General features: G+C 43.5%; 1 protein-coding gene across 3 annotated transcripts in view; it reads left to right on the forward strand.

The window, feature by feature from the left end:
• The window catches only part of LOC124280633 (acid sphingomyelinase-like phosphodiesterase 3b), a 28,239-nt gene that overhangs the window by 5,456 nt on the left and 8,278 nt on the right, over positions 1-14,505 (forward strand). The window contains exon 1 of one of the 3 annotated variants that reach the window (XM_046716615.1): positions 276-391. The exons of 1 other annotated variant lie outside the window; for it this stretch is intronic. In XM_046716615.1, the coding sequence (XP_046572571.1) occupies positions 291-391 (101 nt within the window). In that variant the 5' untranslated portion in view covers positions 276-290. Of the gene's footprint in view, positions 1-275; positions 392-8,766; positions 9,073-14,505 lie in introns of those variants that run through there. One more of the 3 variants, XM_046716613.1, reaches the window with a different exon arrangement.

Below are 14,505 nucleotides of genomic sequence, written 5' to 3' on the forward strand. Positions count from 1 at the left end.
ACAAGGACTGGTCGGCACGGAGTCAGTATAATGTGTCTGTAATGTATGCACGTCGTCATATGAGCGAAATATTCTCAAGCACGACGTTAAACCTAATTTCACCTCACCTCACCTTCAACAGTATTCCCACGTATCAACTACGTTTTGGAGGAAAACCACATTTTTGACGCTCATTGATTGTTTTCCCTTATTGTAAGGCTACTTCTGGCACATCACGGACTATCATTACGACACAACCTACTGGCCTGAAATGCGGTCCTGTAATGACGAAGTTCCGGTTCGTGGTATCTATGGCGACTACTGGTGTGACTCCCCCTGGGCGGCTCGTACTCGACAGCATCAACGCCATGGCCGACATAGAGAGAGACGTCGACTTCAGTTTGTGGACTGGGTAAAGATGCTTGACAATTATTTGATTCCGGTATATCACTACTAACTCGAATGAGTATTTTCTGACAAAATATTAATGTTGGCGTCTCATTTGCTGACAGTGTTTGAAACTTCTACATGGCTTGAACTCAGTCTCTAGGAAGTACAAGTGTTTCAGAATGCATGTTTCAGTGTGCTTTTAAACGTACCCTTGCTGAAACCCGACAGGTGAACAGGGTGGTTTTAAAAGAAGGATCGTTGTTGAAACCCAACAAGTGCGCAAGGTGTTTTTAAAAAAAGGACCGTTGCTGAAACGCGAAAAGCGCACAGTGCTTTTAAACAAAGGACACCTGATTGTGGTGACAATACCGCTGCGCTGTGCCTTGACTGGCCGTTTGGCAACACGGGCCTTTGTTCCAAGTGTTCTGAAATAGATCGTAATTCGGACAGTCTCAGAAAACTACTGACACCTCTGACGATTACATTCTCTAATCACGACATAGCATTTTTTATTTTTCTACAAGTTGGCAGTGGTGATTGAAATACAAACTGCCCCCTTCCTGGAAACAACCTATTCCCGAGGGCCATATTCTTTCTTAATATTCAAGAAAACATCTTTTCGCCAAGAAGTTCATATCTTTCATTCTTCGCCTTTGTAAAGTCAGATCTATGAAGACCCCTTGTCATGAAGAGAGATTCTGTTTTGTTATTGAGTTGAAGCTCATGGCAACAGAAATTCTGACCGAAGTTAGTGGTTTGAGAGTTTGCCTATGTGAAGTCACTTACGCAACGAAGAGCCAAGATATGTATTATACTAAGCTAGACAATGAGAAGGTTCACATGCGTATGGACGTATTGATTGCCAAAGTACGTGCTCTGTCAATATTAAATACTTCTGTATATTGTTTGTTTGTTTGGTGTGTTGTTAAATACCTGCAATATGAGGGCGGACTGTAAAGAAAATATCATGGATAAGACAATCTAGTCTAGTATAAGAAACGTTCAAAGCCGTCATGTATGATGGCATGCTATCATCTGCAAGTCACGGTGGCGAAACATCAGATGGAGTAGGTCGAATTCGAACTAGGGATCGAGTCTAGGAAGGTGCACACCATCCCCCACTAGCTCCCAGATACACCGCACTTCCTGTACAATGCCACTGCGGAACTCTGGGAAGACTGGATTGGCGATGCAGAACAGATGGCGAACTTCCGTAAAGGTAGACAACCCTATTTCCAAGTTGGAAAGACAGTATTATCAGAATGTTTCCAAATTAAGATTTATAGGTCCTCTTTGACACTCGATAAACTTCTACTTGGATCTGTCTAACGTCATATAATCGGAAGAAGTCATTAACAGTAGTAAGGTCGGCGAGCTGTCTAAGGCGCCGCGCTGGTAAGAGCAAGGTGCCTGGATTGATCCCAACTTGTGACCGAGTGTTAAAACCTTGGAGCTAATACTACTAGCAGGCTCTTTCAGTTTTGTCACAACCCCTAGTGTGCAGTACACAACCCTGTGCACTTAAAAGAACCCACTCATCCGATGGTAGGTGACCAAATGGTATACACACGAACACGTGCAGACACCTAGTTGTGAGTATAGTAACGTGCTTTATCATTGGACAAAATACTGTGACTATGTGTCCCAGTTCACCCAACTGCAAATGGGTACCTTGTGAGGGTGAGGATGTGCGATAACTCGCTGCGCCTAACAGGCTGCATGAGCTGAAAACTCCCAGGGAGATGAGTTGGTTAAAGAATGAAAGAAAAACGACATCCGTTGATCAAGGGAACGCTCCAGCACGTTGAGGATGTACTAGTTGCGTGATATGTGTGCTATATAATAATAACATAGTATTTTGGGAGTTTTCTTTTTTTGTCCTACTGACATTACTGAAGTAGCACCTCTGACGTGGTTCAACAACTGTCTGTACAGATGTGACATTGGTCATGGTTGAGCAAAGTGATCACAGAATTGTACAATCTGTCAGTACTTTTTGAGAGGTAAAGAACTGTTTTCTGTAAGGTTACAGCAAACAATTGTCTGTTACGAAGGCTGATGTTTATATTAACTGTGTGGACTGTATCTGTCAGGTGCCTACTACACTGTGAAGACGGCTCAAGGATTGAGGATTATAGGACTGAACACCAACATTTACTACACGTCGGACAAACTGACCGCTGACATGACCGACCCTGTTGGTCAGTTCGCCTGGCTGGAGGAGGTCCTCAAGAACGCCAAGGCTGTTGGAGAAAAGGTGATTTCTTGATGTTACACAGCAACACAGTTTCTTTGAAGTTCAAGCTTACATGTTTTGGACGTTTAAAACGTTAACTAAATTCTTTTAACATGTTTCTGTTGAAGGTGTTGATGACCGCCCACATACCTCCCGGCATATACGTTCCTGGGAAAGCCCAATGGTTTTACAACCATTACAACACACGCTTTCTTGACATCAGCCGTACATACGCCGACATCATGGTGGGCATGTTCTTCGGTCACGACCTCTCCGACGGATTCAAACTCTTGCAAATGTCTTGTGGTAGGTAGCATGACTTTTATTTATTAACTGATCCGTGAAGATCCAGGTTAGAATTGATCTTCAGTAACCCATGCTTGTCGTAAGGGGCGACTTATGGGATCGGGTGGTCAGGCGGTTGACTTGGTTGTCACATGTCAAGAGTCCTGCGCTAACCTTTGGTTATGGTAATACAATGTGTTTAGCCCATTTCTGGGGTCCCCCGCCGTGATATTGCTGGAATACTGCTACAAACGGCGTAAAAAACCAACTCACTCACATATAAATAAATACTGAACAATGGAGAATTTCAGGGTCATGAAGTATTATTAGAAGCCCTACTCAAAGGGCAGTAAGGTAACCGGATGACGTAAACTGTCACTCATTTTCTAAGGAATAATTGATCTGGTTGGTTAATACTGGGTGTCGTGGCTGTACTATTCATGTATACTCATCATAAAAAGATAAGGACCATGGCCCAATCTTCAATATCAAAGTATTATATGGCTCATAACTTCTTTGTTAAGTATATTTAAAAATAGGTTTTCTGCGTCCTCTATAAGTTGAACTGATACATTATACCGCTTTGCATTTTAATTTTGTTTTGTTTTTTCGTGTTGCAATATATCAAATTAAAGAATTTGGCGCTTGAAGAGGGTATTCATCTCATTTTAATGTACGAACACATTGCATAACAAGTTTCGGGTTAGACACCGTTTAAACATTATTCCAGTAATATCGCAGCAGGTCTGTTTAATGTGGGAGGAAATCCCGTAGTGATGCTGGTCTACCCGTTTACCACCTTTTGTAAATCTCACGAGCATGGGGAGGAGTGGGATAGCCTAGTGGTTAAAGCGTTCGCTTGTCACGGTTCGATTCCCCAAATGGGTACAATGTGTGAAGCCCATTTCTGGTGTCCCCCGCCGTGATATTGCTGGAATATTTCTAAAAGCGGCGTAAAACTAAACTCACTCATGAGCAAGGTATGGTGCTGAGCCACAGGTTTGTGAAGACCTGGTTTAAGATGGCCTGTGCATGACAGTAGTGATAGGTTCTGTTCTGTTTATTCCAGGAGGCCCTGGTGTACCAATGTTCATGGCTCCATCACTCACCCCCTGGCGGGACAAGAATGACGATGAATTCGGCGATCCCCACAACCCGGCCATCAGACTTATCAGGTACAACCAGCAGACCGGAGTCCCACTTGACATCCACCAGTACAACATGAACCTGACTGCCAGCAACAGGAACAACGTCTCTGACTGGAAACTTGAATACAAAACCAGCGAAGCGTATGGGAGGTCTGATCTCTCGGCTGTTTCAATTGATAACATTATACAGGCCTTCAAGACAGACAAATCTCTTCTTGGCCAGTATATCAGACACCACTCCGTCCTGGCTAATGGAGAAACAACAGTCAATGCCTGTGACGAGAAGTGTCGAGCTGAATTAAACTGTGGTTTCATCCACATGACCGAGGGGTCGTTCGATTCTTGCTACACAGCAATAGTTGGAGGTTCGGCAAGGTTGTGTTCTTCGTCCCTTCTTATTGTCATGTTAGCCACCATGTGCTTTACAGTGTATTAGAGAGAAACATTTCTTTAAGATAGATGTGTAAATACGTGATCTTATTATAATGTAATCATAATATGATACAATAATCATTATCTGGATGTTATGTACAATTAACCAGAAGAGTTACAAACAAATCACTCCCATGATTGACATGTTATCCTAGCCCCTGTTGTTTGCACAAATCTTTATTATCGACAAATAGAAACAATCTGATGTTTTACGCATGAAACATATCATTCTTACAATATGATAAAACCAAAGTCAGTCAACTTATATATACTATGCAAAAATATAGGGGATATTGGGAATCATCGGGACATATCCACATGGAAATGATGTGGTCATATCTGCTGTGTAGTAGGTGATCAGATATAACGGATTCAAATGATTGGTATGATGAGATGGTATCGCATTGGGTCGTTGAAGAGGTTGGGGGGCATATTCGAAATTTGAAAATCTTGGAAATACTCAGATAACAAATCGTTAGACCAGCGTTTCCTCGGTTTGTAATTCGAAATTTGAAAATCTTGGAAATACTCAGAAAACAAATCGTTAGACCAGCGTTTCCTCGGATTTAAATGACGTGCGGTGAGTTTTTCGATGTCACGTGGACGTCGTGCACGCAAATGCCAGCGTATGGGCATGTACTCTTGCAGCAAATGCCTGTTGTAATCGGTTCCCTATTTGAATGGCAGGGGGATGGGGTAGGCTTATGGTTAAAACGTTTGCTCGTCACGCTGAAATCCCGGGTTCTATTCCCCAGATAGGTACAATGTAGAAAGCTCATTTCTAGTGTCCCCCGTGATATTGCTGGAATATTGCTAAAAGCGGCGTAAAACCATAGTCACTCACTCACTATTTCAGCGGCAGTTTGCAATTGATTTCTTAAAGTCACCGTTCTCACCAATCTTGAGCTGGAGATGTTTCTTGGTTAATATGCTAGAGACAATGACAAATAAACAACTTTCTCCTTATTCTTTTGGTTTTTTATTGACATGGTATACATAACCTTGGCGGAATATGTGGCGTTAGAAAACAACATGTGCTTTAGCAAATTCACGTTTTGCATTCACATTTACAGTTCATGAAGCATGTGGAAGTCTCTTTTAGTAGCCATAAGTCATCTTCAACGACCGCCCCACTCCACTGAATGGATGATGGCGTTGATGATGTAACTAGCTGTCACATGCGTCTGAAGTGGCTTGTACTGATAAAGACCTTCTGATGTAGCTAAAGTAGACGTGATTTCCGCACGCTCTGTGGAGTAGATTGATCTACACGTCTAACCTAAATCATCTAACTTGACATGGCCCTGTCAAGATATCTGTACTCATATCCAGATGACCCCACTGTACAATATAGCCAGTTCCGCTCACCAATCACATTGGAACCGTGAAGATCCGGGTTTGAATTGGTCTTCAAAACCCCATGCTTTTCGTAAGAGGCGACTAACGGGATCTGGTGGCCAGGCTTGCTGACTTCGTTGGCACAGGTCACTGTATGCCAAATAAGTAGATCAATGCTCATGCTGTCTGTCACTGGTTTATCTGGTCTAAACACGATTATTTACAGACCGCCGTCATTTAGCTGGAATATTAAGTGCGGCGTTAAACAACAAACAAACAAGTATGGGTTACTGAAGATCAATTCTAACTCAGATCTTCACGGGTCTGTCCGAAATAATACTGGGTTGAGTGAGTGGATTATGGTCGCTTTAAACAGTATTCCTTGTGTGCCACGTTATGTCACTTTGAGTGAGAGAAAAGAATGCCGTTCATAGACGTTTAACACTTTGGCATAAACAGCGAGAACAGGTAGACTAAAAACTAGGGCTCTCACGAGTACTCGGGTACTCGGGGCCGAGTCGGGTAAAACAGGACTCGAGTCCAATTGAATGGACTCGAGGACTCGCAGGGGAGATACCTCTAAACATCTCATGCAATCAAGATGAATGATCGTGAGAAAAAATCCAATGTCTGGACGCATTTTTATCTTGATTTAGTGGCCAAAATACGAAATGCCGTCTTTGTGGCGTTTCCCTTAGTTACGCAAGCATTTGTCCTGTAAGCACCCACAATAAGCACTGTAGACAGAAAACCAGCTCAACAAGCAACGCTGGGGCAGTAAGTTTGATAGCAAAAGTCGCAAGCCTGTTGACAGGAAATGGTATGAAGGTATAAGCAAAAAGCAATGCTTATGTGCGTTAAGGATATGCGACCATTAAGTCTTGTTAAAGGGGAGGGTTTCAGGGCTTTCTGTGAACCGTTGAACCCAAATTACCAGGTCCCATGTACTGCGACAATTCACAACTACCTCATAAAGTCGAATGAAGTTTGCAAGGAGAACAAAATATCAGTACCCAAAACAGTACCTGCTGTTGCCCTAACTACGGACGCGTGGACAAGCGTAACCACTCACGGCTGTATCACTGTCCCTGCCCACTATACCTATGTTTGAACAACTTGTTTTCTACATAGATATTCAGTCGTTCTTATCCAGCGTATTTCAGTGTTACATATTCAACAATCAACACATACATACGCATTCAAAATAACATTCACACTTGGAGACCTATATCCTTAATAGTGAAATTTTTTAATCACAATGAATACCATTGACGTGATCTCCGTTCAGCAGAGTTTCGGAAGAAGAAATACAGCGTAGTGTTACTCAATAAATGGTTAGTCTTTAGTTTGAAACCAAACCGTTTTCACTATAAGAAGTCTCAAATAAACATCAATCCTGTTTTACATATTCTTTAAGTTCCATAGTCGATCCATCTTTACAAGATACTAGTATCTAATGCAGCACCAATCAATGAATGCTTTATCTATGTATCTTCCAGCTTTGGAACGTGTTTTTGCCGCATTTTAACCGTGATTAAGGTTAATTGATTATGTGACTTATCGTCCAGGTGAATGTTTAAAAGTTGCTAATATGTCATAACTGCAACGACATATTAATATTAGATAATCTTGAAAGCGCAGTCAAACTTAAAACCAAAAGAAAAGAGAAGTACATTGATTGGTTTCTTTTCCCGGACACATCCAATCATATTACAGCATTTACAGGCGTAATAAGGTATCACCGGCCCAGCTCATGAATATTAATCACATAATTGATCGCGTAGAACTGGGTCACAGTGACACTTACGTTGCCTTCACATTCTGTTTGCAAATAAAAAGGTAATAGATACTTCCATTGACATTGAATATCAATTGCTTTATTCAGGAACGTTTGGATTCACATATACATGTTGCATTATTCGTAGATTGGAAGTTGGAACAGCTACGTGTATGCTTGAATGTTGGTTTCAGATAAGCATCCAAATTGTCGGGTACTCGGGTCCGAGTCGGGTCTCACACCTCGAGTACTCGAGTCCCAAATTTTGGACTCGTGAGAGCCCTACTAAAAACTCAATCCCAACCGGGATTTGAACCCGCAATGGCAGATGTTTGGCGTGCCCAAGGGACGCAACTCTACACAGCGAATAGCGGTGCTCTACACCTTTTGACTCCATGCCCCAACTGAAACACTGAGAAATCATAATATTGACACAAACTATACAATACTCCTAAAAGATCTGTTATCTGAAGGTTTAAATGTTAAGTTACCAACGAGTCGCATAACGCTTCAATATAATAACGGCGACCCGTGACGGTCCGGGTTAGAATATTGATCTTCAATAACCCAAGAGGCGTAAGAGGCGACTAACGGGATCGGGTGGTCAGACTCGCTGACTTGGTTGACACATGTCATCGGTTCCAAATTGCGCAGATCGATGCTCAGGCTGTTGATCACTGGATTGACTGGTCCAGATTCGATTATTTACAGACCGCCGCCATAAGCTGGATTATTGCTGAGTGCGGCGTAAAACTAAGCTCACTCACATAATAACGGCATGATGTAGAGACTCCGGGTAAAGTGCTTACCGGGAAGCAGGATGGGCTCAGTGACAAAAGGATTACCTCTATTCTTCAAAAGAGTGATTGAGTATGGCTTCACTCCGCTTTTAGCAATATTCCAGTAATATCATGGCAGGGGGACACAAGATATGGACTGGGGCGGTGGGGTAGCCTAGTGGTTAAAGCGTTGGCTCGTCACGCCGAAGACCCGGGTTCGATTCCCCACATGAGCACAATGTGTTAAGCCCATTTCTGGTGTCCCCCGCCGTGATATTGCTGGAATATTGCTAAAAGCGGCGTAAAACCAAACTCAGTCAGTCAGTCAAGATATGGACTTCACACAATGTACCCATGTGGGGAATCGAACCCCGGTCTTCCAGCGTGACGAGCGGACGCATTAACCATTAGGCTACCCCACCTCTCCTCTTCCAAAGATGTTTGTGTAGAGTTGTTGACCATCCTGTTGGAGCAGTCAGGTATGCTTGATTCATCTTGATCTAACTTACATTTTGTTCGGCTTGTGGGTCACAGTTAATGTACTTTTGCACACCGCCTCGTCTCACGTGACTGGGACGACAGTACGACGGATTAAGTGACCTGGGATAGTGATGTTAGATCACGCAACACGGAGCAGAATGTACTACGGTTGGATAAAACTGTTTTGTATACTTGTGTTATATTCAACATCTGCCGGTGCACAAGAAGGTGAGATGAAGGATTTTTTCATTATTAGTGTGTGTACAAAACATATCGAAACCAGAAAACAAGTTATTTAACATTAACATGAAATACGTGTTCTTGTATTGCGATATAATGAGAATATACGACGATTAAAAAGGAGGAAAGGGGAATGCCTGTGTTCTGCGGCGAGGGGTGAAAGGGAGAAGGTGCTGAATGAGTTCTGCAGAGAATGGAAGAAAGAGAGAGTGGTGTGTTTGTAGTGAGGAGAAAAGAGCTTCTGTTATCTGTGGAGAAGAAGCAGAGAGAGATACCGATGTTTTTGCTTTGAAGCAAGGTGAAGGAAGATGGTTGTGCCCGTGTTCTAGAGAGGGGGGAAGGGAGAGAAATAACAGTGTCTGCAGAAAGGGACAGTAAACAGAGGTTAATGAGTGTATGGGTTCTGCAGAAAGGGACAGTCAATACAGATTAATCAGCGTCTGGGTTCTGCAGAAAGGGACAGTCAACACAGTTAAATCAGCGTATGGGTTCTGCAGAAAAAGAAGTGAACAACGCAGGGTTTGAAAATAGGTATGGTGTATGTGCTCTGTAGAATGAGGAAAGAGAGTTCTCAGCTATCGTGGTGTAAATGTGCTCTGCATTCGAGTTTTAAAAAATGACCGGTTGCTTCAGTGACAAGTGATCACATTCCAGTATAACAGCAGACTACTGTAATACCATCTCTAATCATCCAAACTTTACATATGAATAAAGGTAGGTAAGTATGTTTCATTGCATGGAACTTTCAGCACTAATAAAATACTAAATACATTTCAAATAAATTTTAGATCCTCTGGATTATACAAAGAGCTCCCGTTTACATTGTTTACTGACATTGGATACTCTGTGTAAACACGCCACTCATGACTGTCATGTGTTATTGGAGATTGAATGTTTGGTTCTCTGGTTTTCAAACCTTTCAACACCCTGGTACCTCGACGAGTTTAGAAACATGCAATCAAGAGTACACCCCTTTTTTCTAACTCGGGCAATTGTTTCTGCTGCATTGCTGCATTGCTTTTCATCCACATATTGTGTCTGTGGCTTATTTCTTTAGTAATAATATGTATTGCCCTGAGACATTTTGATGTAGAGATTCTCGTGGTGATCTGCGCTATGTCCACAGCATTACGTGGCGGGTCGCAAGGGGAGACTATGGATCAGGTTCAAGATCAAGTCAAGTCAACCCCTTAGTATGTGCTCATTCTATCAACCACTGGTTTATCTATCACACGTCCGATTAATTATTTACAGGCGGTTGTGATATAACAGGCAAACAGGTACGACTGTGTTGTTTTAAAAGTTATCACACTCTCTTGCAAAACATATGATGAATGCAATGAAAGCTCAAACTTCCTTCTTTGCTTCTTGCAAAAGCAGATCGGTAGGGTAGCCTAGTGGTTAAAGCGTCCACTAAACACGGCGAAGACCTGGATTGAATTCCCCACACGGGCACAAATTGTGAAGATCATTTCTGGCGTCCTGCGCCGTAAAAAATGCCGGAATAGTGCTAGAAGCGGCGCAAAACTAAACTCGCTGCTTCACGTCATGGTTTTACGCCGTTCCAGTGTCGTCGGTGTTTTGAGAGAGGCTACCTCAAAACCTGGTCTCCTCATAACGTGGAGAAGCCTCGCGACCTTCAGGTATTATTCAAGTCATCACACAGTGTCACGATATTTATATTAAAGTGTGTAAACACGCTCGAACCGTAGTCAAAAATCCAGAATAGCGAGTCTCGCGAGCGTTCCGAGACCCAAATACCTTCCCCTATTAAGATACGTGCCTGTAGTGACCCCGGGTCCTACTCCTGGATGTTTGCTTGCAGGGTTTGAATGTCCTAGATGTAATGTTATGCGTCAGGGTGATAGAGTATGAACGTATATTCATATATTCATTGAATATATAGGTTAGTATTTAGTCCAGACTGGATTCTTAATATACTAAACAATAGTCAGGGCTCATTTATCATTATTACCCCAAATCCTCAACCCCAAATCTCACAACCTCACAACACCCATCCCCAACCCACAGCCTCATAAACACCTTTTCCTTACCCCAAAACCTCACAATACCCATCCCCAACCCCAATTCCCTGCATGTCTCAACCTCACAACACAACACTCATCCCAACCCCAAACCCAAACCACATAACCCCACAGCCTCTCAAACACCTTTTGCTAACCCCCAAACCTCACAATACCCATCCCCAACCCCAGTACCCCGCATGTCTCAGCCTCACAACACAACACTCATCCCAACCCCAAACCACATAACCCCACAGCCTCTCAAACACCTTTTCCTCACCCCAAAACCTCACAATACCCATCCCCAACCCCAATACCCCGCATGTCTCAACCTCACAACACAACACTCATCCCATCCACAAACCACAAACACCACAGCCCCACAAACACCTATTCCCAACCCCACAGCCTCATAATACCCATCCCCATCTCACAACCACAACCCCGCATCCAACAAGCTCACAACATCCATCCCAACCCCAAAACCCCACTGCCTCACAACACCCATCTCTAAACCAACACCCCGCATCCCACAACTTAGGAGCGTTACGTTTCCAAATTTGTTTCTGAACCATTTGAGACCATTCGGATATTTCCGGTATTACAACTGGATGCAAATGGGTAGTGATAGTTAAAGAGTTAACTGTAAATGTTGTGTGGCCGGGTCCCGCCACCTTCAGTTCGTTTATAAACCTAACCCTTATCCGTTATTGAAGAGGTAGCTTAAAACCTTGGAATAACCTCAAATTAAAGGTTTTACCAGTTGTAAAACCTGGTTAGAGGTTTGACTTTTTCATTAAAGTCCCCTAACAGGTTTTCCCTCCCTTTAGGATTTTCTTATACACAGAGGGGCGGTGGGGTAGCCTAATGGTTAAAGCGTTCGCTCGTCACGCCGAAGACCCGGGTTCGATTCCCCACATGGGTACAATGTGTGAAGCCCATTTCTGGTGTCCTCCGCCGTGATATTGCTGGAATATTGCTAAAAGCGGCGTAAAACTAAACTCACTCACTCACTCTTATACACGGAAGTCCTCGGAGAGGTGTGTTCTCCTTCACACAACATGACGACCGCATGTGAAAACGGGTGCATCACAAAACTGGCATATATTTCGATGTGAAGAATACAGTCGAAAACTGTGTGACAGTTATGTAAGGTTTATGACGTTCGGACCAACTCGTGTTATTCCGGAACAAGCCTCTACTTTGAGGTTACGGAAATGGGCCAGTGTTGACGAATGGGTTCATCACTGTTGCCGGCATTCGTCACCACTCGCCCCTTTCCGTAACCTCGAGTTGGTCACGAATGTGTTGCCAAACAGGCCAGAGTATACCCCTGTGTCAGACTATACCCGTGGGTTAAACTGGTCTAGCCCAGACTATACCCCAGGTATAACCTGGGCTAGCCTAGTTTATACCCCGGGGTATATTCTGGACTAGGCCATAGCATACACACACACACACACACACACACACACACACACACACCCCCAGCCCAGATTATACCCCTACAGAAAACAAATGATTAAGGATACTACTATAATTTCATTGTACTTCTCACACAATTAAACACTGGTTACAACATTGAAATGGTCCGATACATTCTCCAGGTACAAAGCATAATCAGTCTGGGTTTTCAAGCTGAATCTGGCAGGGTATGTCAGCCATTGCATTGACTGACCAACTGTACTGTAAATGTAAATGTCACATCGTAACAGACTTGCTGTTGACATAACTTCTGCATCTGTTGCCCACACTCCATCTCGTGAAATTCCTGAATTAGTGATGTACTCATTGACATTTTGGTTCAGGAAATGTTTTAGTTCATTATTTATGTCATTGTTCATATGCTGAACCACTCGATCTCGGATAGTGCTGTGACTGTCTTCGGATCCTGTCAGGCTGTAACTGGTGCAGCGGAAGTAGCAGATGCCGTCGCATTTGGTTCTGTATGTCCGTCGGGGTGCTGTCAAGTCTGTTGATCTTCCGTAATAAATGTCCTTTGAAGAGTTCAGGCCTTATGCAGCAGCCAAAATCCTTCGAGCATTTTGGGGGATAGGGTTGAACAAACGGGTTGACTTGATTTGTGTGGTAGTATGGTCTGTATGGTCGCCTGACTCCAGTTCATCTCTGAGTCTTTTTCGATGCTTCGGATCGTCAACAGAATCACTGGGGCTTTCGGCTTTGTTGTTAGTGGGTGGGTCACTGGAGTAGATTTTGAGGTTACTGGCGTGGTATGTGTTGTTCAGGATTTTGTTGGTTTTCACGCTCTGTAGCTTCACACGACCTTTGGTCAAGGTCTCGGCGACGGAGTATGGTCCAGTCCAGCGTGGCTCCATCTTGGCTCCCATCCTCTGGACTCGTCGGTTATTCTTGATGTACACTGTTGATCCAACAGCTATCTCCTTGTTGCTGGTGTGCCGTCGATCGTAGTTTTCTTTCTGGCGATCCTGTGCATTGGAGATATTGTCGGAAACAGTGAAACAGATGCCTTTGCGTAGATCGAGGATGGTTTCCAGCCCGGAGTCACACACTCATATTGAGTGAATTGTAAACATAATTGTTTAGGGGTATAGGCTGGGCTGGAGGGGTATACTTTGGCCTGGTCCAGAATATACCCCCGGGGTATAAACTGGGCTAGCCTATAGTTTACCCCGGGGTATAATCTGGTGAGGGTAATGCCAACCAAACCCCACCCTTAAATGTACCCGGTCTCGCAAACCAGTCACGCATTCCACTGAATATATTTGGCACTTTCTTCTCCTCACAGTGCGTACCGAAACCCAATTAACCTATTAATGTACTGTTTAACATTAATCGAGTCGTTAAAAGACGTTTGTGTAACCCTGTGCGCAAGGGGGCAGACGTTGAACACCTCGAAGGGAATATTCCCGGGAATGCAAAGTAAGCAGAGAGCTAGATTGTCATCATCATGATTATCATTATCATCATGATTATCATTATTATCATCATCATGATTATCATTATTATCATTATCATGTGAATGAGTAGGTGAAACGTGTTTTACACTGCTTTAAGCAATATTCCAGCAATATCACTGCGGGGGACACCAGGCTTAACGCATTGAGTCCATGTGGGGAGCCCGGGCCTTTGGCGTGACATGCGAACGCTTTAACCACGAGGCTACCCAACCGCTACAAACATATAGAACCGTCCCTCGCTCAAAGGCTTCATGCTATCAACCACTTTACTGGGCTAGAGTGAGTGAGTAAGTCTAGCTTTACGCCACACTCAGCAATATTCCAGCTGTATGGCGGCGGTCTGTACAAAATAGGGTCTGGACCTGACAATCCAGGGATCAACAGCATGAGCATCGATCTACGCAATCGGGATACGATGACACGTGTCAACCAAGTCAGCGAGCCTGATCACCCGATCC

Source organism: Haliotis rubra, unplaced genomic scaffold, assembly GCF_003918875.1.
Source record: "Haliotis rubra isolate DU_JTF1 unplaced genomic scaffold, ASM391887v1 Scf270, whole genome shotgun sequence".
Taxonomy (NCBI): domain Eukaryota; kingdom Metazoa; phylum Mollusca; class Gastropoda; order Lepetellida; family Haliotidae; genus Haliotis; species Haliotis rubra.